The sequence below is a fragment of the Notolabrus celidotus genome, chromosome 18 (genome assembly GCF_009762535.1).
Source record: "Notolabrus celidotus isolate fNotCel1 chromosome 18, fNotCel1.pri, whole genome shotgun sequence".
Classification (NCBI taxonomy): domain Eukaryota; kingdom Metazoa; phylum Chordata; class Actinopteri; order Labriformes; family Labridae; genus Notolabrus; species Notolabrus celidotus.
In genome coordinates, this window is record NC_048289.1 from 6,599,674 (window position 1) to 6,624,947 (window position 25,274).

The following is a 25,274-nucleotide window of genomic DNA, read 5'->3' on the forward strand; positions in this document are numbered from 1 at the left end:
ATTAGGACATCTGTCTTGAAAATGGAACAAATTTGAACATCCAAAATGACAAATTTGAGGCATTTTAGATTGCAGTCCAAAACTGAAATTCAGTCATGTAAAATCGACTTTAGTTCTTTTTCAAATTAGAATGCACCTGTGTATACTTGTGCAAAATACATCCACACTTCTACAGTTGCAGTGCATATGCATCTGGACTGACACAGAGACAGCTCATGTGCAGTCGCATCTCTTTTCTTACCCCAGGTGTCGGCTAAAGCTGTGCTTCAGATGCCAACTCACCTGGAAGTCAGAGCTAGCTCAGGCCATGTTCTTTCCCTTTCTCTCATATACATACATGTCCGCAGACACACTGCACTGTAGGCTATTACTCCATCAAATTACACTGACAGCAGCTTTAATGTAAGCCACAGGGCAGTACAGTATGTTCAGACACTGTTTCTTATCACTCTGCCTCTCAGCCGATAATCCAGCAAAGCGGTGTAATGTTCTGGCGGTCCGTGTGTCGGTCTCTTCCTTTTGTACATTTTCTGTATGCGTCATGTTAAATTCTCCCTGAATGGTGCCGAGTGTACGGAGTGAACGGATCATATGTTGCTGAGAGCTAATGTAAGCTGAAATTAGTTCTGATGTGTTCACACCTGACAGCCTCCCTGACATGCCTGATCTCAGCCCCATTCATGCAACTTCAAAGACTAATTTCTGCTAAGATTGCAGCCCCAGCCTACAACGTTTTGCAGTTTGAGACATAATGTCTTCATTGTAATACCATTGCACAACCGAGAGTAGTCACTGAGTTCAGGACAGCTATCTACAACACAATCAGACCGAATGAAGCCGGCAGTTTGGCCAATAGTTTTCAGTTGTATACTCATGCCCAAAGAAAACACTGGTTTCCCCAAATGCAAAGTTTTAACTCCCCTTTCATCTCAAATGGTTCTCTCCTTCTGCTCTGATAAAAGCGGCAGCCTCCGCCTGCGAGAATTGAAGCCAATGCGGAAGTGTTAAAATCTGCAGTTCAGAAACAGAATGGTGACGTCACAGATACTACTTCTATTAGTTATACAGTCTATGGTCAACACCCACTGGTTGCGTTTTCACAACGCAGCACTGTGCAGGACCGCTGAACAGTGAGAGTCATGTGACTGAGGTTTTCCCGTGGTAAATACTGAATCAAGGATTCTCCTCCTCCTCTCCTCATCCATGTTGTCTTTATGGTCCTCTGAAAACCTCTGACCTGTTGACTCCAGGCCTGGCTCCGCTCATCATGATGGTTTGTTGTTGTAGTTCAGTGAAATACGATCTGGTGAGAGTGTTTTATTCTGAAAATCAACCAGATGTTTTCATTTTGTTTTGGTGCCTGACTTCCTGTCCTGCTCCATCTGCTCTGTTGAGATTGATGTGTCGTGCTCCGGCATCCGGCAAAAATAGAAGAATTGTGTATCTGATTCGGAGGGCTATGGCATGCCGGATCAAAAACGCAGCCGGAATGCAATGGAGCAAATCTGGCAGAAGTTAACACATTAACTGGAATAGAAACCTATTGGATTTGGTGCTGTGATAGATCTGAGATGGACCAGACACAGATCCAGTGGAATTTGGCCGTTAGCCTTTTCTCAGACTACAGGAGTTTAAGGCATTTTTTACAAAATCAACCTCTTCTGAAAATCAGAGAAGAGATGTAGTCTGGAACCTTGGTTGGTATCACAGTTTTTCCCAGATTGAATGGTAACATGAAGGGCTCAGGGATTACATCTTCAGTCTTTAACCTTGCAGATTCAAAAACAGACAACAACATATAATACGATGTTTTTTTAATGAATACTGCTTCACTCTTTACTTATTTAAAAAAGTCAACTCTAAGGAGACAAATGAGTGTGGAATTATAAAAGTAGAGGAATGAAGAATGTCTCCTTGGTGTTGTGGAGTCAGTCCTTGGTATGAGAGTTGTTGGTTTCTCCATTCATGTTTCCCCCAAATTATTCATGGGATAGCTAAACTAAATGATGTGTGTAAACTTTAATCTTGTAAGTCAGTTGGAAGAACAACCGCCTGGTTAATAAAAGATCTCCACGCATGAACTAACACATCCAGATAAATTAAAACACTGCCAGTGTTATCAAGATGTATTATTATTACTTCTGTTCCCTCCTCAAAGCTGCAGCTTCATTATTCTGTGTTTTTCTTAATGTTGCTTAACAGTGCTCAATGTATCAAAGAGCACATATGGATACATATTTTGTAGACAAGTTCAGAAACACTGTGTTTCTGTGTTTCTCAGAAAAAGCTCTCATGGCGCTCATCTCTGATATCTCTGCTGTTTTATACTGGGATAAACTACTTGACATCATAGTTTTCAAATTAAATTGTCTGAGTTTCACCATCAAACAATAAAAGCCTATCAATGATCTTCTGTGTGAATGCAATGAATGGGAGAGAAAATGTGTGCTTTTTATGTCATCAGAAAATAACAGCAGCTAGTTAAAGTCTACAATCCTTATTCACAAATGAAGACATGCATGCTGTAACAGTGTGACCACGTCAAAGGCGTACTCCAGAGCCGAGTCTCCTCAGCTGCTGAAGTGGGATAGGACTGCAGTGAACTGTACGATGCAGAGCTGAAGGAAAAACAGAAAAAGGGCAGAACTAAGCAAACATCAAGAGCAGCCAGCCTCCCTGTGATCTTCAAGCCTTCCTTTATAGAGGGGGACTGTATACTCTGCAAACTGCTGACACTTCACATGCACTGTACTGCACAGGGAGACGCTCCCTGCACATGAAGTACAGCACTGAAAGCAAAACAGCTTTTGGCAAATGTCTGCTTTTTGCCCACGATAGCTTTAAGCCTGAATTTCCTCACATGTGAAATGAATTCCTGTCACCAGAATATAATGAATGCTTCCTCGAGCTGTTTACCTCTCAAAGGACTACTTATGCACTTTGTGTCGCTGATATAAAAATGCAGGCGACATAAATGTGGGAGGGAGAACTCTGACAGTGACAAAACCTTGACGGAAAAATAACCTCCATTTTGTTACAGGAGATTGAAGGTATGATGCAGAGGAGGAGCGGGTGGAGTGAACAGCTTCCTGTCCTTCATTTGTCATTAGTGATACACGTCTGCACCACACTCCTCTGCGTGTCTCACAGGAGGAGGCGACAGCAGCACAATCCCAGATTGTTTCTGATGTCAGCAGGTGGTAAGAAACAGACTCAAGGTAACACCACCTTTCATTCCAACATGTGTTTAATGAGTGTTTGTGCACCTTCTTTTGCAATTTGTACACAAACAACATTTTAAAGAGGGGAGAATCTTTGCGTCTTTTCAACACTGATCACCTGCTGTCCATGTGTTCCTCTGCTGGCAGGGATGAAAAGCACTCTGAACGCAGCATGGTCCTTGTGTTCAATTTAAACGGAGAAAGATTAACTGCAGCAGAGTGTCTTTATCTGCATAAATGCTGCTGACATCTGAAAGAATTTGCAACATTATGCTGAAATACCACCTGTCCTTAAGAACACAACAAATGAAGCAACTGAAACATTAACATACAGAATCCCAGGTCCCACATTCAACGCCTTTGAACACATACTATTGTCATCCTCCAGCAGAGCAACCCTGAGGATGTGGAAGAGAAAAAGCCTCTGCATTGTATTTGCAGCACACCTGCTGAGAAAACACAGCTTCTATGAGGTGATATAAATTTGCTCCTGCAGTGACTTAACAACAGGAGTGACAAGCATAGCCATGCAAAACCACTCCCACTCCTCCAGCAATTCATCCTCTGTTATTGTGGTTTGACAGTAGATATGTCAAAGGTCACAGCAAGACACGCCACTGCTCCGTTGTTGGATGCTACAACCAACACAAATGCTTATATTCTGTCCCAGCACCGCAGGACCAAAGAAAACAGTGATGGCTTTTATATTATACAACAACTTGCTGGCTACTGCTGGTACTTATTTGTTTGTGCCAGCCACTTTACCTTGGACTGCTTCAACAACAAGGGCACACAGAAAGGCAAGAGAATGGTAGGAATAGTATTCAAAACTCAGAGACATGATGTTGTCATCACGACTGCAGCAACAGTTACCTCCTGTTCATGGTGAAATACTGGATCATATGTGTACTGTATACTGTGAGTTTTTCTGGAGCCCTTGCAATGTTGGTGTTTTTCCGCCTCTACTTCTGCACCATTTTTAAAGCAATTTGGGTCCAACTCAAGAAATGATCAACAACTTTCCACAGGCGTCATTTCTGTGGTTCTAGCTGGAAAGATTTCATATTTTATAAGTTTGGACTTTCAAAGATTATAAACGTGTGACTGACATTGCAAACTGTTGTGTTAAGGCAACAACAAGTACTGCTTGGTGATGTAAAAAGATTTTTTTCTTTGGTAGTGACATAACTTACTCTAATCAATAACCCTTTTTGTCATGTGTCATGTAAGCACTTTATTTTTTATGACGTAGGTATGCAATTTAGTTGTGTAACTAATGTACGTTAGGTAACAGTGGTTTAACAGGGGAATCAAGCCTGTCTCCAGGATGGGAGTCCTGTTTGCTAACCTTACAGCATCATTTTTTTAAAGCTTCAAAACCTCAGACCAAGCCGCTGTAATTGATGAGTTGGCAGTAAAAAAGCAGCCAGACTTAGATGACGGGACTAAAACCCCCCAAAAACATAATTATTATCCAGTATGCTACAAAAAAAGAAACAGAAAAATGGACCCAAATGCAGACTGTTTGATCCACAAATCCATGGATAAAAACAAAACAATGGCTTACATGATAGTTAAAAAAAGCTAGGGACATCTAACTTAGTCCTAGCCCCTGTGATATCTTGCATGAATTATGGGTGTGCCTTCTGATGTGTGAACACAGACCTGGTGTTTTCCGTAGCAATAAGACAACAACTCTGATATAACAATGATTCAGAGATTAAAAATGTGGGAACATCATCCGTCACACCTCAAGCAGGTAATGTGATCATCTATCTGTCTTCTACTTTTGAGTGATGGGAGGATGATGTGAAGAAAAGTCCTCAGGTAGCGTACATTAGCATGCTTAGCTACTTACTACATTGCTACAGAGGGCAAGACAAAGAACAACCTGCAAAGCTCTGAGATTTGTCAGTAGTTTTAAAGTCATAAAGGTCCACCTCATTGTCATCAACTTAATTTATTTGTTAATGAATTTGGTTACTAACACTGTTTGGATTTGTGTTCATGTATTTTAGCTTTAACTTTTTGAAGTGCACCAAATTATATTTTTCTCCACACAGATAGCTGGACTTAAAACATTTTTTTGCTACTGTTGTCCTTCACTTCAACATAAATGACCTCAACATTACATTTTATATTGTACAGACAACACAGAGCTGATGTCCTGTCATCACCCCACACACACCTGAAATAACGTTACCTGATGACGTCTGTCCACATGTGGATAGCAGTGATGTCTCTGTATTTTGGTCTTACATCCACACGTAAACAGAGTTTCAGTCACTGGAAATACAGATTTTTAAAAAACAGCTTCCAAGGTGGAGATTTGTGAAAAATCAGTTTTGCTTTTTTTACACGGCAAAAATGTAAGTTTTGGGATACACTGGCGTACGTGAGCACGGCATTTGTTGTTTCTAAGTATTGCACATAGGCTAAGTTGGTGGGCTACATGTTTGTTTACTACTGTAACTATAACTATATCTGCTCGGTACAGTGAGGTTTAATTGCAGGTTTGGAGGGAAACCTTGCTTTTCTCAATCATTACACAGGGGAATAGATGATACACTCAACAGTTTTTAATTTGCCCCTCTGTGCACAGCTTGAAGAATGCTGTTTATAATTAATACTCTCAAAAAGATGCTTAATATGCATGCGAAGAATGTCCTTCTGTAGTGTTTGATGTGACAGACTGAATACAAATCATCGCCACCTGCTGGTCTGGCATGCTTATGCAGTGCATCTGTATAGAGTGGACGTAGCCTTTGATTTCCTGCCTGTAGGTAGGTGATAGAAACTTTGGCGTTTATCACAGGAACAATGCTTTTGTGTTAGATACACGCTCTTCTATAGCCATGCTCTTCTGATTACTGGAACAACTGTGAGCGAGGCAACAGGTAAGGACATTTCAGAGGAGATAGATAGTGTGGTTGGACATCTGTTATCAAAAAGCAGTATTTGCTGACTTGAAGGTGAATTATTTTCACAACAGACACTGTTGGACGTAAGCCACTACAGTTAGCCACTGGGAGAAACTATCCTCTCTCTACTTCTACCATATCTCTATAAGCTCAGCCCATAATCATTTCTAAAGTCTAGTGTCCTCTAGACCAGTCAAGAGCAGGCAAAGAGATAAAGAGACAATGATAGAAATAAAAGTCCAAAAACAAGCAGGGTAAAGAAGACAGGAAGTCCAAAATGCTGGAAAGCTAGGTACTGGATGAAAGACAAACTGACACAAACAATTACCTCTGTTTTCTCTGGAGTCTGTCTGCAATCAAAATTATGCATTTATGCCAACTGGACTGAAAGATTGACATTTTAAATTTGCACAATATCCTAGACTTAAAAGATAAATAAAGGGACAAAGACAGATAAAAAAAAAACACACTAAACCTTTTCTCTAATTATTTAATTTGCCGCAGAAACAATGGAATACAAAGACCAGGAAGTGTAGCAAACCAGACAGCAGGGAGGAAAATCAGGCAGTGATGAGAACAATTAGGGCAGAGCACACAATCTTAAAATATGTAAAACACAAAACAGGACATCTAAGCTACAGACAGAAACAGGTGGGGAGAGCATTAAAAAGAAAATCCATCAAAGAGAGTTCATGCAGTAAGTAATGAGTCAAAACGTAGGTGTCTTTTGCTTTAAGTAAAAGTTGTTGGTCAGATTAAGAAGAAAGTGTGTGAGAGAAAGGTTTACAAGAGAGACTCCACAGACGACTTTATATTCCTGAGGATCTATGGATGATAGATTTCAGGCTAACTGAGGATAGGAGCTGGAGCTGGAGCAGGACAGGACCGTCGATTTCAGGCCGGTCTGAGTCTGCTTCTGCATCATTAGCAGCAGGATCACGTCCATCCTGAGGCCCCTCGCTCTTTCCCCGACCCCGTCCTTCACCTCCCCGGCCCAGAGATGGAGAGCCGGCGGGCTACATTCACACACATGGAGGGGTGAGCAGGTTTGACTCATGCACACACATTCATGCAGACACACACACAGAGGTGTGAGCATTAAATTCGGCTCTGAAGGACCTTGGTGATGAGAGTGAGAGCGGCCCTCCCAGACAGCCAACATCCTTGGTTATTGATTGTAAGTCTGCTCCGCTCTCAGCTGCGAGTGTGTCATAAAAAAACCTCACAGCTCCAACTCTGAACTACATCTGTTTTATATCTCAGCATTTTAAAGATGATCCTCTACATTTAGGCCTTAACTTTATAGAAATTATTTTGCTGATCAGCTCTCATGCCAAGGTCAGACTACACATTATAAGCACGATTATAGCCCGATCCGGAAGACAAAATGTTTTAGGACTCTCATCCCTGTAAATGGATCGTTTTATTATCCTGTGTAGTGCCCCATAGTCACGACAATCAAGGCCACATCTGGAAATGAAATCCTGGTTGCCGCTCACTGAGTTGCATGTTTTAGTCCATTAGAGCAAAGAGTTGAGAGATAAAGCAAAAATTTACAAAGTGTTTTGAAGGCCTGCAAAAGTTAAATTATACAAACAAGTCTCTTGTTTGTTAATAATGAATGAAACCTGCTTTCAAGTCCAAAAACAAAAGGGTGCCAACATCAGATATGCAGAATTTCATGACTTTAAAAAGCAATAAAGCACAGAAAAAGTGAAAACAGGAGAATGGTTATATTTTAAATTCTACTTCCAATTTGTAAAACTTTGCATGCTGAGGAAAAGGTACGGCCCAACTGCAGGATTTTTATTTTGTAGCCAGCTCATCTTTAATCTCCATGATGAGTATTCAGAATTTTCACGCGACGTCACACACTTTAGGAATCGCCCATCTGGAGGGCAAAAAAGGCTTCCTGCTGCTACAGGCTACATCAAAATGACCAGACTCTGCTGCCAACTACATGTTTAAAATCTTTAAAAAATGCCTGACAGTTGTTCAGTTATGTGCGCAAGCTGACAAGGAGTTGTGTTTCTTAAGAATCCAATCTGAGAAAGAAAATCATGCTGTCCCTGCTGAGGGAACAAAACAAGGATCAAAGTCCTCACGTCTTGGAGCAAACATTTCATTAATGATTAGCTGAAGTAAACACAGTATTTTATATCATGTATGTTTAGTTGATGTTATCCTCATTCTGACATGGTCGGTGTGCGTGGACCGATGTAGACAATTCCAGCGGTAACTTGTTGACACTGCAAGCAAACCAGCTAACGCACACCCCTCAAACTGCAGCATTACTGACCCAACCGGATCCAAATTACATTTAACTGTCTGTACTTTCTTAAAATTTATATCTTTGTATCTTTTACACCTTTATTTAGATAGAAATAGCAGGAAACTTGGCGAGAGAGTGGGGGATTGACGTGTGGGAAAGGGGCAGCAGGCTTGAATCGAGCCTGGGTTGCCAGCTACATGGGCGGGCGACTGAAGGCTAGGCTAAGCTGTCTGTACTTTTATAGGCTTCCATCCCGGCGGCGGTGTAAAGATAAGTATCCTTGTTTAAATAGATGTAAATATCACCAACTTGTAGTTCTGGCAATGACTTGCCAGGTGATATAAATATGCCTTACTCTAAAGAGATGGACGATTAACAACCCGTGCTGCAGCTCCACAGAGCGTTCAATGGAGGCCATCATTTTACTACACTCTTTTTTGCCCTTCATGCTTCTGTGCTGGTCACATGACTGAAAACTATGAATTATTTCATTCTGCAGCTTTATTATGAAAGCCTTATCTACAGATATGATCAGTCTGGTTTTATCGAAAACTGAAAAAAAAAAAAGTACTTCACATTACGGTTTATCCTGTTAAGAGAGTAATCGTGGCATCGCTCCATATTTCCAGACATCCCAAGATATCTCATCAGCTTTCCTTCTTTTCCAGGTAAACGTTTCTTAATGTTCCAGAAACATCCTTTAACCTGAGGGAACCTGAAAGCACTCAGAGGCATCAGGCAATGAGCAGAGGCGAGGTGGAGGGAGCAGAAGACGAGGTGGAGGGAGCAGAAGATGAGGTGGAGGGAGCAGAAAGGTTACACCGAGATGAAAGGAGCTGAGTGATAATAGAGCACACGGCAGCCCAGAGATGATTAATACTATTCTCCTCTCCCATTTGCTGTTCATTAACTCACTGTCTGCCATAATGGCCCGGGCTCAAATGAAAGAGGAGGGGAGAGGAGAAGTTCAGGTTGGGCATCATTAGAACGAACAAGGATGGAGCGGGAGAAAAGGAGGAGGAGAGGGGGAGGAAGGTGAGGAAAGAGTGCTGATTAGTGCAGCAGTTATCTACATCTTAATCAAGCTGAGTATTGCTCTCCTGCCCTGAAAAGGCCACACAATGACAAAACACAGCTCCATTTAGCACAACAGTCCATCCACGAGGAAGAGCTCCGAGCTGCTGCTTCACTTTATTGTCTGCGACGTCTTGTTGAATAAATATTCAACTTGACATGCATGGTGAAGTAATTCTGATAGCAAAAAGAGCTTGTTAGGCCTGGTACAAAATGTCAAAAACCAGAACTGTAAAAGCCGGTCTCCAATTTTACATATTTTGTTCCTCGCTAAGCCGAGAGCGCCTCGAGGGAGCGGGGGAAGTCAGGTGGACTGGATGAAGAGAAAGGGAAGGTAGATAACACGCCGAGTGGATGTGCATTTAGAGAGGCGTAACACGTAGCATTTCAGTTATGGTAAAACTCGGCAGAGATAAAAGCTTCAGACATTATGAATCCCTTTCTGCCTGAGCATGAGGGCTGAAAAAGATGGACACACGCAATTGGATTTGGAGAGCTGCTGCAATGTATTTCAATCTACGTCAGCGCTAACCTTATAAAATGGAAAACTATTGAACTGATAGAGAGGATGGAAAAAAAACATCCATCCACTAAGACAGCACAGGAGCCGCGGCTGATAGAGACACACAGAGAGCCTGTCGAGATCCAGTAATTATTCTAAAAAATGGAAAATAAAGACTGACAAAGAGGGAGAGGGAGAAGCGGAGGAGGAGGAGGCGTTTTTACATGTAAAGCAAACAACCTCTATTTTTCTTTTCACCTTTCACTCACAGTCCAAACCTCCGCAGGCCGTCTGCTTTGACTTCCTGATCAAAATGTTTTTTTTCAAATGTCCTGAAACCTTTAAAGTGACATGAACACAACAATTACAATGAGCCGCTAATGCCTGTAAGAGCTGTGTGTGTCCTCAGACCTGACCCCAGTGTCGATATTTTATGTTGTAAATGGGAATGTCATTATTTTTAGCAATACAGCAGCGTTCATATTTAATACCCTTCCGGCAGTGTGTCAGTCCCTTAAGTGCATCCCTACAGCTCCGATAGCATTTCCAAATGCATCATTATGTCATCAGTATCGCTTAATGCAACTGTGTAGGAAGAGATGAGCTCCTAAGGACTGTATGGAAGACAAAGGTGACCCTGTTTGAAAGACTTCGGATATTGTTATGTGTTCAGAAAGGACTTGTTTGTGTGTGATTGTTCATATATGTATGAAGGCGCTTCATCAAACTAATATGACTATGCTCACAGGAACATGTGGTGGGTAAGAGCTTTCAGCATTACTGAATGTTATGGACTGAAGGGAAGTAACATCTAATAAATCAACTGTATAAACCAATCCCTGCCCAGGTTTGGCACAGAGTCTTAAGAGGTCCAGGTTGGGTCCCATTGTGTTACCTGAAGTCATAAGTCCAGGCAACAAACATAAACTAGTGACCAAGCTGTTAAACACTGACTTTCAGTATGGCATCGATCAGCTGCCACCAAGCAACAACCTCCAGTGCTGAAAAATGAAGCCAATGTTTAAGTGACAAAAGCTGCAGTTCATTTAGTGTCCACTAGAGTATGTCTCGAGAAGCAAAGTACAAAACATCATGGTCAACTTTTTTTAAGTTCATTGTTTCAGAGGATTTAAGCACGTGAACAGCCAAGTACGAAAAGCGGCTTTGGTCTCTAACTCTTTTTTTTCAATTCCAAACAGCTATACCGAAGTGATTATTTTTTATACAGTAACCAACCCATTGTTGTTTATAACAATGGTCAGGTGGTTAGGTTGACGCCTTAGTTCCACGTCTTTAGCATTTTCTAGAGAAGCTTAATGTTAGTTGGAGTTAACATTTCCAATATGAAGACCACCACCCTTTGGCTTCAACACCTCTTTAGAAAAAAAAAGGCTGACGTCACTGATTCTATATCCATGTTTTATACAGACCATGTACACCATAAGCTCCCCTTCAACTTAGATTTGGAGAGTCAGTTAAAGTGAAAAAAGACGAATATATCACTGAAATTTCATGTTGGTGATTTGTGTTCAAGTTTTTCTGAGTTATATGAGCTGCATGCTAAATTTTACAAAGTTATTTTCCCTAAAGTTAACCAAATATATGTTTTAGACCAACTTATTCTACAAAAGAAAAAAAGGGAAGCTAGTTGATTCCCGAAGAACTTACCAAACATCGTTTAAAGCTCCAGTGAGGAGTTTGTATCTGGTTATGAAAAAGATTGAAAATAATTCTGACGCCTAAAGCAAACCGGACCATTAGCCTTAAGATGGAGGACTGTTAAACAATTACTTTGAATGTCTGAAACAACTACCAGGGGGTGGGTTTCAGTCAAAGTGAATAATTTCATGCCACAGAAACAGATTTGGTTTTTTTTACATTTTCTATAGAAGATTTCCAAAGATTAATGAAGTTAACTATTGTAAACAAGCAGGGGGAGATACTCTATCAACAATCTATTTTCACATTTAATGGAGATGTACACTACTTTGTACACAAGGGGCACCAGCATTGACATGAGCTAAAAGTTCTTCACATGAGCTTTAAAAAAGGAAGAAAACAGACACTTCAAAACAACCTATCAGGGCTGACACTAAAAGTTATCTGAATACAGACTTAAGTATATGTTAAAGAAAGAATGCCCAATAAGGTGTGAAGAACTTTAAATGTTCCCCAATAAGGCTCTTATTCCTGCCTTTATTTCAGCCAGCTTACACACATGAAAACATCCTCTGAGTTGACTGTAATGATTGTGACTTCTATTCCCCTGCAGGCTGGCATTAACAAAATGTCAAACTGGTTTTGGCAAACAGCAATTGAATTAATTTGATATTCTAAATGTGTTGATTTAAGTAAACATTGACTCAAAGCCTGTGTGCAGGTGCTGGGAAATGAACAGACAAGTTACCCAGACAAAAGTGTGACCAGAAGGTGGAGGAGCTGTCTGTCTGTCTTTTCAATGCTGGATAGTGATTCATGCCATGTGTTGGCTTATATCTGCTTTCTCAGAAAAACGCAGAGCAGTATTCAAACATAATCAGATGCCATTGGGGAAAATGAGTCTCAATTATGTATCTGTGCTGTCTGAAACACAGGGCCCATATAAACAGGTCCATCATTACTCCACCATTAGGGTGTGAGGCGGAGGTGAAATGACTGATGAGAGTATCAGATTATGGAGAGAGAGAAAAGAAGGGAGTGTGTAAGAGGAGGATGGGAGTTATGGAGAAGGTGGACTCTCATCCATCTTGTCCCCGCTGACGGATATATGAGCAGAGGCCCCTGGCTGGCCGTCAGCTGCAGTGATGGATGGGAGATCAGTGGTGAAAAACATGTAGATTCAAATGACAGCAATGTGAGCCCCACACAGGTGTGAGCGGACACAGATTAGAAACACCACAGTGTTTGTCAAACAAGATATACAATTCATGAGCATTTAAAGGTCAGTTTATTCAGCTCCATGATAGAAATGACACAACTGGAAGATGAATATCAGACCTGACATCACAAAGCAGCAAATACAGAGATGCTTTTGATTTACTGATACAAGCTTGTGTGCTTTTATTTTCTCTTAAAGCCTCTGTGAGGACTTTTCATGTAGTGTTGATTCTGGTGAAATGTTTAGACAATCTGTAGTGCTTATCAGAGATGAAGACTACATTTCCCATGAGCACCATCACCCTCTGTGGTAAAGATGTCATTTGTAAATTAATGAATAAAGATGTTCTTTTTAGCACTACTTTTCTTTATTCAGATAACTTTTATCAGGATGCAGAGTGAGGTCATGTGTTGATTTGTAGCTACGTCAGATTATGAACTGTAACGTAACGCTGACTAAAATTTGTAACCTCAGATTTACGTTACCCGTCACAGCCCCAGTGTCATGATGTGAGCTCTGGTGTCCCAATTAAAGTCTGAATAACATAGATATGAACATGGTTCTCTTCCTTCATAAACTGATAACGCAAGTTTTTTTGCAAATCTTGCTCCAGAATCAGCGATGAGGACTAAACATTATGTGGAAAGAATCCAGCAGAGACTTAAAACAGCTGTCACTGAACTGAAATATGGCGTCACACATGGTGTAATGTCTGAAGATGAATATGGCAAGGCCAAAAAGAACCATCAGAAAAATCATACTGTGGTCCTCAAATCCCCCTTTTCCACCAAGTCAGTTCCAGGACTAGTTTTGTGCCAGTGCCTAATCTGGAACAATCTAAGAACTGGGCCTAAACCTGAAAAACAAGTTCCAGAGTAGCACCAACACTTTGCTGGGCTAGAAGAAAGAACCGCTTACATCAGGGGCTGGGTTATCATGACGTGGATCTCTTGTGGCCCTTGCCAGCTGGATTATAGGAGGTTCTAAACCAACTCTGAACTAGCAGTAGCACCAACCCAGAACCAGCACCAGGGCCACTTTAGTGTAAAATCACTTTCAAGAGTGTGTTATTGACAAACAGATCAAAGGTACGTCCATAACCAGAGCCGTCATTGAGCTGAAAGCCTTGGAGATCACACTGGTTGATAACATAAGGATGTGCATCAGGTGGGGTCATCAGCTGATCCTCAATGGTTTGATTTTAGACTGCAGCAGGGCATCCTTCTATGATGCACCTTACTTGTTGGAAAATGTAGCTCGTGTGGACACTTCCTCTCAACTTGATCATTACAACAGCTCAACTTCTGAAAAGCTATCTGAGTCAGAAAACAGAAACACTATGGGAGATGTAGTCTCACTCGCACTGTTACTTCTTAACTCTGTATCTTAATCATGCCACTATTTTGTCTGCCAGTCTGAGAAGACTGCATCTTCCTAGCCTCACCTATATATATGTGTGTGTGTGTGTGTGTGTGTGTGTGTGTGTGTGTGTGTGTGTGTGTGTGTGTGTGTGTGTGTGTGTGTGTGTGTGTGTGTGTGTGTTTGTGCGTGTGCGCGTGCAGGTGCGCGTGCGCGTGCAGGTGCGCGTGTGCGTGTGTGTTCAGGATTGTAGGTGTGACAGACCCGACAGTAACCACACTTTAATTACTGACTCTCGTGTCTTAAGTTCCAGGAAGTCTGGTAACCTTGTTAGGTTAAATAATTCGTCTTAATCAGCAACAAAGAGTCTCAGAGTCCCACCGGGCTCTGGCCTGACTTCATCAATTATTGCAGCCTGATTTGGTTAGATTGGACCCATGTTTCTCACACAGGTCGTATTTGGAGGAATTATCACGGAGCTGCTGACCCAGTTAGAGAGCTGTAAGGAAGTCCTCTGTGTCTGAGGACATTAAGGCCGTTTCCCCGCTCACTGTTAATGATGAAAAATACAATCTGAAGTTCATTCTTCATCACAACTGATAATTACTTTATTCAAACAAGGAAAACTTGTCACTGCTCTGCTGTTAACACACTGATGCTAATGTTACAGACTGCCCGAGTAGAGGTATAAGTTTAGGTTTAACTCTAGCCCTAACCTGAAGAGTGAACCATAGATGCAGGATATGGTTCTCATTAATGCACGCCGGTCTGCCGGGTTGCTCTGGACGGCATGTTGGTGAGTTGCCAGCCCAGGCTTCACCTATGAGGTCAAGTTTCTTTTTTTTATTTTGGTCCGGTTAGGTTTGGAAGGTGAGGACTGGTTCTCCAAAGCTCATGGGTATCAATCGGTGGTTGAGTCTCGTCGTCGTCGTTCTCATCACATCACAGCTGAAGCCCATCAACTCAGCCTTTTGATGTCATTTAAAGGACACCAAGCACCTTCTGTTTTAAAGTGTCGAACAAACCAGACACGACTGAACCCAAACCACATTTCCCACATGAGAAACATTCCAGGTAAACAAAAAAAAAGGAAAAGAAGAGAAGGCTTCAAGTATGTATAATCACTAAACCCCATAACACACCACACCATAGAGCTCTGTCCCTGGGGAGATTATTACCAGCTATTAGAGAAGAGATCCAACCAAGTAAAATAGAGAGAGATGTGTTGTAGTGACGCTGCAGAAGAGACAGAATCCAATCAAGATTACAAAACATATCCTGACCTTTGTTATCAGAAAACCTTATGGAGTTTGGATTTTTATAAATGGAATATTTCCCTTGTTGCAATCACATGGGAAGCTTATGACTGTCTTCCCTTGTTGTTTTTTTTCCCATCAGTGCCATGGGAGGCGTTTATAAAGCACAGTCAGAGGCAGTCTTGTGTATCACACTGCGCAGAGCCTTGGTCCCCCTCTGCCTCACTGTGCTGAAAGACAGGAGGAAAACTAACTTTGACCCACTTCTCCATGAATAATGCTGCCACATGCAACTACACACACTCTCTGCACACAGACACACCAGTCATCAAGTACAGCAGAAACTCAACCTGTGAGCACAAAAGAGCATGAAGGCAGCATGTTGAAGCCAAAAGCAGAATATTCAAACACATACTGAGTGACAGCGTGTAAAAGTCTGTCTGTCTGTGAGGATTTACAAAATGAGAAAATGCTGAGAAGATACATCAGAAGTTACATTTTGTTGTACAATCAACTTTTGGGGGACTTTAAGTGTAGGGGTTGACAAAATCGAGGAAGTGTTGTGCCTGTGTGTAGATTTTGGCGCCCTCTGTGGACAAAGCAGGATGTTTAACTAGTGTTTTCTGACACAAAATCTCATTCTGTTTTCTTTTACAGTCAAATCTTTCATCAAATCTTAACCGTGAAACATGTAACAAAGTTTTTCAATTTTTTTCAGTTATGTTTTTTGGGCATTTTTTCCTTTTTGACAGGACAGCTGAAGAGAGACAGGAAACATGGGGAGTAGAGAGTCAGGGAAGACATGCAGTACATGGTCGCGGACGGGAATCGAACTGACGACCTCTGCGACGAGGGCTATGGCCTCTGTATAAGGGGAACTTAGACCGCTAGGCCACCAACGCCCCAACAAAGGCTTTTTCTGCAGCATGCTGTGACTCATCTCATCCGACACTGACCCAAAAGTACAGGTTACAGGAAGCAAAAATGTCTGAATAGAATATATCCATTTACTTCTTGATGGTCCTGTTTGCTTGTGGAGGTCATGAAGAGGCATCAATTTTAATCTGAGGAGTTTCACTACGAGCTGAAATCCCCAGATAGGAGGTCTAATGACTAAATGTAACCAGATCCGTTGTCTGGTCCATCTCTGATCCATCACGGCAAAGGTTCTGATAGGTTTCTATTCTAGTCAATGTGTTAACTTCCACTGGATCCTTTGTGTACCATCCCAGCTTCGTCTCTGATCCGGCAGGTTGGAGCCCTCCGGATCAGATACATAAGACTTCTTTTTGCAGACACCCAGAGCATGACTCATCAATCTCAACAGAGCAGATGGAGTGGGACAGGAAGTCAGACACCAAAAGAAAATGAAAACATCCGGTTTATTTTCAGAATAAAACTCTGTGTTATCACCAGATAGTATTTCACTTAACTACAACAACAAACCGTCATGATGAGTGGAGCCAGGCCTGGAGTCAACAGGTCAGAGGTTTTCAGAGGACCAGGAGGAGAATCCTTGATTTAGTGATCAGTGCAGGAAAACCTCGCTCACATGACTCCAGCTGTCCGGCCGTCTTGCTTGGTGATGCAAACGCAGCCGTACCACAGCAAATCAGAGACAGACCGGACACAGAGCTTTTGGAAGTCTGACGTAAGAACAGTACAGTTATTTGTTATCAGTCGTGAAGCTTTTTCTGAGAGTGAAAACAACATAGCTTATAACTTATAAATACAAAACAAGTTAAACATGTTTCACTCAGTGTTTCTGTACAACACATCTTAAAATGTCTATAAAAGTCACTTTTTCGTCTTTATCATGTCTACATTGCAACACCAGTTTCCTGACTTTGTCCCAGTGGCTGTCTTGATTCTGTCAAAGAGATCGGCACTTCCTGGCTTTAAGTGACATTTTATTTTTGCCAACTCAAATTCTTTTGTTTTAAAATTCAACACACAGAAGATTAAAGGTCAGAAAAGCAATTTGACTTCAAAAGTTGTGATGGAAAGTCACCAGTCGGCGTATTGTTCCAAACTTTCTGTAGAGATAAAGTTCTCTAAATGCCCTTTACCAAAATGCTGGACATCTATAGTTTAGTTTGAGAGAGTAATCAATCTGAGTAATTACCTTTCTCATCTTGTGTACGCTGCAAAGATGCCACAGCTTGAAAACAACCATCTGTCCCCCATCAGCTGCTTGTTGTGGCGTGGTATTAGTGAAAATATCTGCTTTGATGGACTGCTTTTCTATAAAAGTAGAAGCAGAAATGTTTATAAAATCCTGACTTTTAAGAGGTTGTGGTTTCTTTGCCAACAGGACACATTGAGCAATGTCTCCAGGCCATCTGGGCCACCGTACCCTGATCCTCCTTCCTTTTTCTCCCCTCTCTTCTGTCTTTCTCCCTCTTCTGTTGGGTAATTGAGATTCAGGCCCACAGATGGACTTGTCATGGATGCTGGCTCTAACATTGCTGTTACACGTCCAACTATCTGTGGGCTGCAGACACAAGAAGAATCCCTCAGCTTCATGGTCAGACATTACAGTCGACTCCCGCCTCGCCATGTCAGAGCGGGTCCCAGACGGTCAGATGACACTTACTTCAGTTTGTCATGCAAGCTCTGAAACACTGAGACGACCTTGCAGCATCAGCCCACACAAACTATTTCCATTACTATATATATTTACATTTTTGTTATGCACTTATAGCTGAGATCAGGGTGTTTGTCCGACCATTAGCTCTCTTGCATAGATCGCAAAGACTTGGCTGTGACAGGAGTTTAAATGTAACCCTGTTTAAATTTAGGTGACCAGTACACATGTTTTTACATGGGCGACATGAAAGCTCCCCAAAAGTGAAGTTAAAACTTTCCAACATGAGTTTTAATTGAATGCTATAAAGAGGGGTATCACACCATGATTGACAGCTCTGTTGTGCTCCTGAAGTGCTGTGTGCACCGGATTATCAGAGTTGAGGTGGGACAGTGAGAGGACGTAGTATCTGTGACGTCACCAATCTGTGTCTGAAGCCTTGTTTTGAAGCCAACTGCGGCGGGTGAACTCCTGAACATAACCAAACTTTGTTCAAGTTACAGGAACCATCTACCCGAGGAGATCAGGTCTGCTGAGTCAGTGAGCTCTTTTAAATCCCTTCTTAAAACATACTTTTATTGCAGAGCCTTCCCGGATTTCATCTGAATTCTATTTGACTTTATTTTATTTTAACCATCTTAAGAAACATATTTTAATAGAATTGTATTCCTTTAGAGTTCTTTTAGGGAATTTTTATATCTTTTAAAATATGTTTTATTTCTTTATCTTGACTTGAGTGTTTTTATGATCTGCCTGTTTCATTTTGCTGCCCATGTAAAGTACTTAATTAACCTGGTTTTGAAAGGTGCCCTACAAATAAAATTATTCTTATTATTCTTATTATTCTTATTATTCTTATTATTCTTATTATTCTTATTATTATTATAATTATTTTTATTATAATTATTATTATAATTATCATTATTATTATCATTGTTATTGTTATTATTATTATCATTATTACAGGGTGCTCGTCTGTCAATCAAGTCGGCCATGTCCTTATTTGGGCAAAACTGTTAAGTGTGGGGTGCTGGTGGCCTAACGTTCTAAGCGCCCCACATACAGAGGCTATAGTCCTCATCGCAGAGGTCACTGGTTCAATTCCTGGCCGTGACTATTTGCTGCACGTCTTCCCCTACTCTACTCCACACAATTCCTGTCTATGTTCAGCTGTCCTATCAATAAAGGCAAAAACGCCCGGAAACAAAAAAACTTGTAAGCTTAATATCTTCGAAAATACCAAGTTTAAAAAAAAAAATACAACCCTCTACAGTGTGTGCCAATTATTACTAGAAATCACCTCCCATACTACACTCATTTTTGTACCAGGCTGTAAGTGTGTTTATTTCTGCTGTAAAGATTGGCTTCTTTGAAAGGGTGTGTATGTGGTTTCTGGTACTTCCGGAGCCAGTCTCAAGTGGACACTTGTGGAACTGCATGTTTTAGAACTTCTGCTTCAATTCTCGCGGCCGGAGGTTGCTGCTTGGGGAAGACATGCCAAAATGAGTCATGGCTGTTAGTGACCGCTGCAATGAGGACTGTAGCATCTGTATGGGGTATGGGTGTAAACCACTAGACCAAGAATATACTGCTGTGCACCTCTTTTTAAGTCTCTGCAACACCACAAGTGAAAAGAAGTCATGGTGAAACTCCCAGTGGACAGAGGGTACTGTGCATCTGCCTCTGTGAATTAAAGCCTAAAAAAAAAACTGTGATCCATGTGTGGAGGAGCACATGTTTGATCCCCTCAGCGACCTGCAAACATCTGCAGAGAGCCCGCCTGGAAAACACCCAACACTCACAGCAGGACCTGCACTGGCCTGCTGACAACTTCAACTCAGGTACTCACAGCTGCTGGTGCACACCATATTAAAGCAGAGCAAGCTTCAGTGACTGGCTGACTGACTGATGTCTGATTGGTGGGCTGGTTGGCCAGCTGGGCAAACCCAAGAATGAGCTTCTTCTGTGCAGAGTGGAAGTACAGCTGCCACCAGGAGCCTGCTGTTTGTTGTTCTACATAACACTGCCTGTAATTAGGAAACTCAGGGCTGCCAGTAGCACACACACACACACACACGCACACACACAAGCACGCGCGCCTCTAAACTCACACATATCTGCACTAGAATGTGCGCTTGTCAGATTTCCTCAGCAGTTTACAGGGAGATGCGTTTCATGAATAGAAGCAGAAGAAAAAGGCGGCAGAAGCTGGAGCAGCAAATCCTCCCTGATGTTCAGAAGTTTGTAAGAAAGACATTCAAAGCTTGTTTAGCTCTTGTATACGATTAAAAGCTTTAAAACAGGACTGAAGCTGGACTTAGGCTCCTATTTTAAAGCATGTCGTCACTAAATATCCTTTTTTTATGGATACACAGACTGACACTGACGCAGGCAAAGCTTCCCACACATACCTGACATCAAAGAGCGAGAACAAAAGCAGGAGAGAGCCCTGCGTCCCCAAATGTAAAGAACACCACAGATTCACAGCGCTAATAGATTCCCTGTGCGTTTAGTTTGAAAATAAAGCAGAAAATGAGGACAAAAGACACATAATCCTGTTTCATAAGCGCTATTCAGAAATGTGAAGGAACACTTCACGGGCGAGCGAGGACTCCAAATTCACTTTTTTTCTCCACCTCCATCCACAGCTCCAAGTGATTAAATTCATTAAAATCTCTTCAAGTAATTGCAGCTCATCTATGGCAGAGTAAATATTCAATTAATAGAGCCTTTTTGATAACTGTGATTCCTTCAATCCGCCGAGCACAGCCTTGCATGTCGCCCCGTCATTAATTAAAATTTCTCTTTGGAGGTCAATTAAATTTGCCTTAACTATTCATTAGCCACAATACAGGGCAGCACAGAAATCTATTAGCGCCTGAGTTCATCTTCAGTATGCAGATTTAATGCGTGTGTGTTGCATGAAGAAGGTTAGGTAGGGTTAATCTTTGCCTCTGCTTCCCCCCTGGGCAGAAAGCAAGAGTTAAGCCCTTTCTGTGTCGAGGTGGCGAGCTGAGCTGCGGCGAGCCCGAGCAGAAGCTCTTTACCGTTCTCTCTGTAGCGTGTTTGGCCAAGGCTGAGTGGCTGCCAAACAGCCAGAGACAGAGCGCGGATGAATCAGCACTGACAAGGTGAAGCCCGCCTCGTGTTCACCGGCTGACAGCTCAGGTGCTCAGAGAGATGGAGACACAACAGATTACATTTAGACCGCTGCAGAGAGGGAGAGAGCCGAGAGGGAGGAGAGCTGGAGATAAAGCAGCAGAGAAAGAAAGAGTCCAAAATGGCTTTTGGAAACTTTTCTCAGGGATAAATGAGAAAGTTGGACTGTAATAGCGTACTCTGTGAGGGTGTGCAGGTCTGAAAGCATCGCCAAAATGTGATCCACAAGTGAGGGAAAAAATAATTTTAACTCCAGAGTTTCTTCTCCATGAAATGGAAGAAAATCAGAATAAATGTTGGTCTTCAACTTATTTCACTTATTAAATCACTGTTAGGGACAGAGACAATGATAAATACCCTGAAGAATATGGAAATATGGCTTCATATATCTGGAGTCACCTATTTATCAAATGTCATTCCACAAAGTACGATAATGTTTAACCGACAGATAACTACAAGACCTTCTTATGTCTAAGGCAAAATATGAAAAAATGTTAAAGAACCGCTTTGTACAGGGCTGCAAAATCAAAGGCCTGCATTTAGAGCAGAGGTTCTCTAGCTTCTCAGCCTGTTCCTCTCAGAATCCTGGTGCCATAGACTGGTGATCCCCAGTCCAGGAAGTAAAACGTGGCCTGGCCAATCCAAAAATAGACATTACAACAACACAACAAAGAGCGAAACAGCCAAACAATCACACTATTATTCTACAGTCATTTAAAAAAGGCTGGAAGCAGATTACAGATAATCTTCATGTTCAGACTGCAGCAGTAATGGGACATAGAATATATAACTATCAGACGCACTTGAGCCTTTATGTTTTCTGGCCTGCTCATGTGCACATGTTGCAGTGTTCCTGTACTACTGTACATTAAGCTGCTGCTATTGATGCCCTTGTTGATCCGTCATGTGTCAGGTTCAACAAAATCTTTCTTTACATAAATGGATAAATGAAGGGGGTGCATGGTGGTGCAGTGGGTCGCGCTGTTGCCTCACAGCAAGAAGGTTTCTGGTTCTAATCCCCAGTGGAGAAGGTGCCTTTCTGTGTGGAGTTTGCATGGTCTTCGGTTCTCCATATACTCCTACTACTTCCCACAGTCCAAAAACATGCTTGCCAGGTCAATTGGTAACTCTAAATTGCCCGTAGGTGTGAGTGTGTGTGTGAATGGTTATCTGTCTCTCCATGTTTGCCTTATGATAGGTTTGTGACCTGACCAGGGTGTCCCCTAGCTGCCGCCTGATGTCAGCTGGGATAGCCTCCACCCCTTGTGACCCCAAACAGGATAAGCGGTCAAGATAATGGATGGATAGATTGATAAATTAAGTAATACAATAATATTTTTTTTTCTCTCCTGTTGACTGCCCAGGGGGTCCTGACCCTCACTTTGAGAACCACTGGTTTTAGGAGCATGGACCCACATAAGGGGTTTTATTTGTCTAAGAATGGGATCCCATTACAGCAGAGACCTTTTCTGCTCCACAAGGTCTGTTTTGGCAGCAAACGTATATGTTACCTTAGATCTAAACCTTGTTTAATCCAAGCTTCTCACAATGTCCCATTTCAAACACAGTCATGTTGTGCTCAGTGATCTCGTGTGATTTGTCCGTATTGTTGGAGGTGCTGCAGGAAACCTAAAAAGAAGCCCATTACAGAATAAGTATCATTTTTTAAAGACTTAGCTTCAGTTCTCAGTGCTTTGTGGTTACATACTCATTCTTTGTTCTAATTGTTTCATTTGTCTTTGGGCTTTTGGTTGTTAGCCTCATTAGTTTAGTGATCCCTATGCGCTGTGCTGGAGCTGTATGTGCTGTGTCAAGATAATGCTACCGTATAGAAACGGCACATTGCTGAAATCAAAGGAAGTCTTCACAGAGGTAGACAGTTAAGCCTTTTGAGGCGCCCACAAACAGAGGGGGTCTTATACGCCTGTGCGACTTATATGCCACATTTTACAGTACTTCAGATTTGCTGAGACGCTGAGTCTCATTCTCCGTGCTCAGTGACTCACAGACGTCAGGAAACAGCATTCAGTGCTATCCCACAGTGAGATCATTAAGTGTGTGAGAGCTCTGTGTGGACTTTTAACTTCCAAATTACACCCTTTCTGGACTAATTGTCCATCTTTTTTTCTTTATAAAAATAGTATTCAGCAAAATATGAGCTTAATGAAGACACAGTAAGTAAGGACATGAAGTCAAAACCCCACAGATACATTTATCTAAAAGTAGCTACATGTCGTTCATCACTGCTGTGTTTTTTTAACCCATATTTGAAGTCTTGCCGGTGCATTTCAGTTGCATATTCACAAAGAAACAATTGTCTTGTCTTTAAACATTAATGGCTTTCTGTGTTTTGATCATTTGCTAAACTATATAAACACAGACATGGAAGTCACACAGATACATTCTGGAGTTGAGTGTTGTCCTTTCTGTCAAAAGAGGCATCCTGTTTCCAGGCAACATGATGCCAAGATAGTGTGTGACATTCCTCATTTTAATACCATCGTAAGCCTTCACAGACTAACACACTCACACACTCCCCGTGCCTCATTAAAGTCTGGGAGGGTGGAGATTGGGATGGGCACCTGATTGCTTTTATAACTGCAAAACATCACCTGGCAAGAGAATGTAAAGGCAGCTTGTTTTCTGTGTTTTAGTAAACGTCCATATTATCCATCTTTTATTGTTTGAGATGAAACCTTGAGTAACACAGTTGCCTCGCCTCTACTGATTCTACTCTGCAGGATTCATCAGCATTGCAATAAAATTATACCACCATGAATGATGTCCTCTCCCCGGACACACTGCAGGGTAGCTGCTCTTTAAAGCTCAGTCCTTGAGGCAGCAGCAGGGGAGCCCTCACAGGAAGACCAATTGTTAAATTTAATTTTCATTTAAAGCCGAAACTATACCGGAGAGAAAATATGAGAGCAAGTGTTTTTATCTTTCTAATTCTATTATTCTCTAGTAGAGAGCCGGAATTTAATTCTCAATGAATAATCGCCTCAAATTAAAAGTCCACAGCAGAGTCCATGTGCAAAACATGGGTCTATTTTTGCATGTACGGCGTAGTAGTGCACTATAGGTGGTAAACTGAAATGTGTCCTATACGCTCCATCGCTGCCCCAGGCTAATGCTGTGTTCACTGCTGGCATGTAACCATAAACTAATCATACCATTAATCCCAGCATGCAACTGTGCACTTTTGAACGCAGCCCATCTGCAAAGGTTTCCTAATTAGCTGCTGTCATATGGCAAACAGCAGATCTGATACAGATCCACTTCACTCGGTGCACCACTGTAAAGGAGAAAATAGTCAACAATATGCTTGACTAATCCGCTGTTAGGCTGCAGGATTTCAGCTATAAAGCCCTTAAGATAATGTTACAGCTTTTCTTGAACCAGAACACATCCATTGTGCATCTGTGAATAGATGAATGGTTCTGTGTGTTATCTCCAGGAGGATGTTCCTTGGACAAATAACTCGCATTGTCTGCCAACACAAACAGCAGTCAAGAGCATCGATCAAGGACACACACCTTATCAAAGTACAATAGCACCCAAACACAACAAACACAATAGAAACTAGCACTCAAGCAGTGTAACACAACATCTTAGTGATGCAACGAGCAGCAAACACAGAGTCAACAAAGCCAAAACATCCCTCATCAGCAACGGCAGAGGGTGGCGTTTCTAGGATTTATTCGTCCTTACCTTGCGTCCACCTGTGTTCAGCTTTATCGGCGTGAGGAATGGGTCAAAGATCATGTGGCTGGTCTCGATGTTGACAGGCGACTGCCTCTTCCCAACCGAGCACAGGTTCCAGGCCGAGTTCACCAGCCCCCAGAATGACGGCACTGCAACACAAAAGACAGGGCGAGCGTTCAAAAAGGGCGAACATCTGCACAGAGCAGATAGGAGCGAGCTCCAGCGGGAGGTCACACAGCTGACAGCCAGAGTTTGTGCTCCAGCATTTTATTTTAATTCAGACTCGACACACTCACAGTGGGAGAAATGTAATTAGCAGAGTTCAACTGGTGCTGACGGG

General features: G+C 41.9%; 1 protein-coding gene across 2 annotated transcripts in view; it reads right to left on the bottom strand.

Moving 5' to 3' along the window:
* ca10a (carbonic anhydrase Xa) overlaps positions 1 to 25,274 on the bottom strand; it is a 319,433-nt gene that overhangs the window by 149,816 nt on the left and 144,343 nt on the right. For both annotated transcript variants that reach the window (XM_034707132.1, XM_034707131.1), the window contains exon 3: positions 24,941 to 25,083. In XM_034707132.1, coding sequence (XP_034563023.1) covers positions 24,941 to 25,083 — 143 coding nt within the window. The remainder of the gene's footprint in view (positions 1 to 24,940; positions 25,084 to 25,274) is intronic.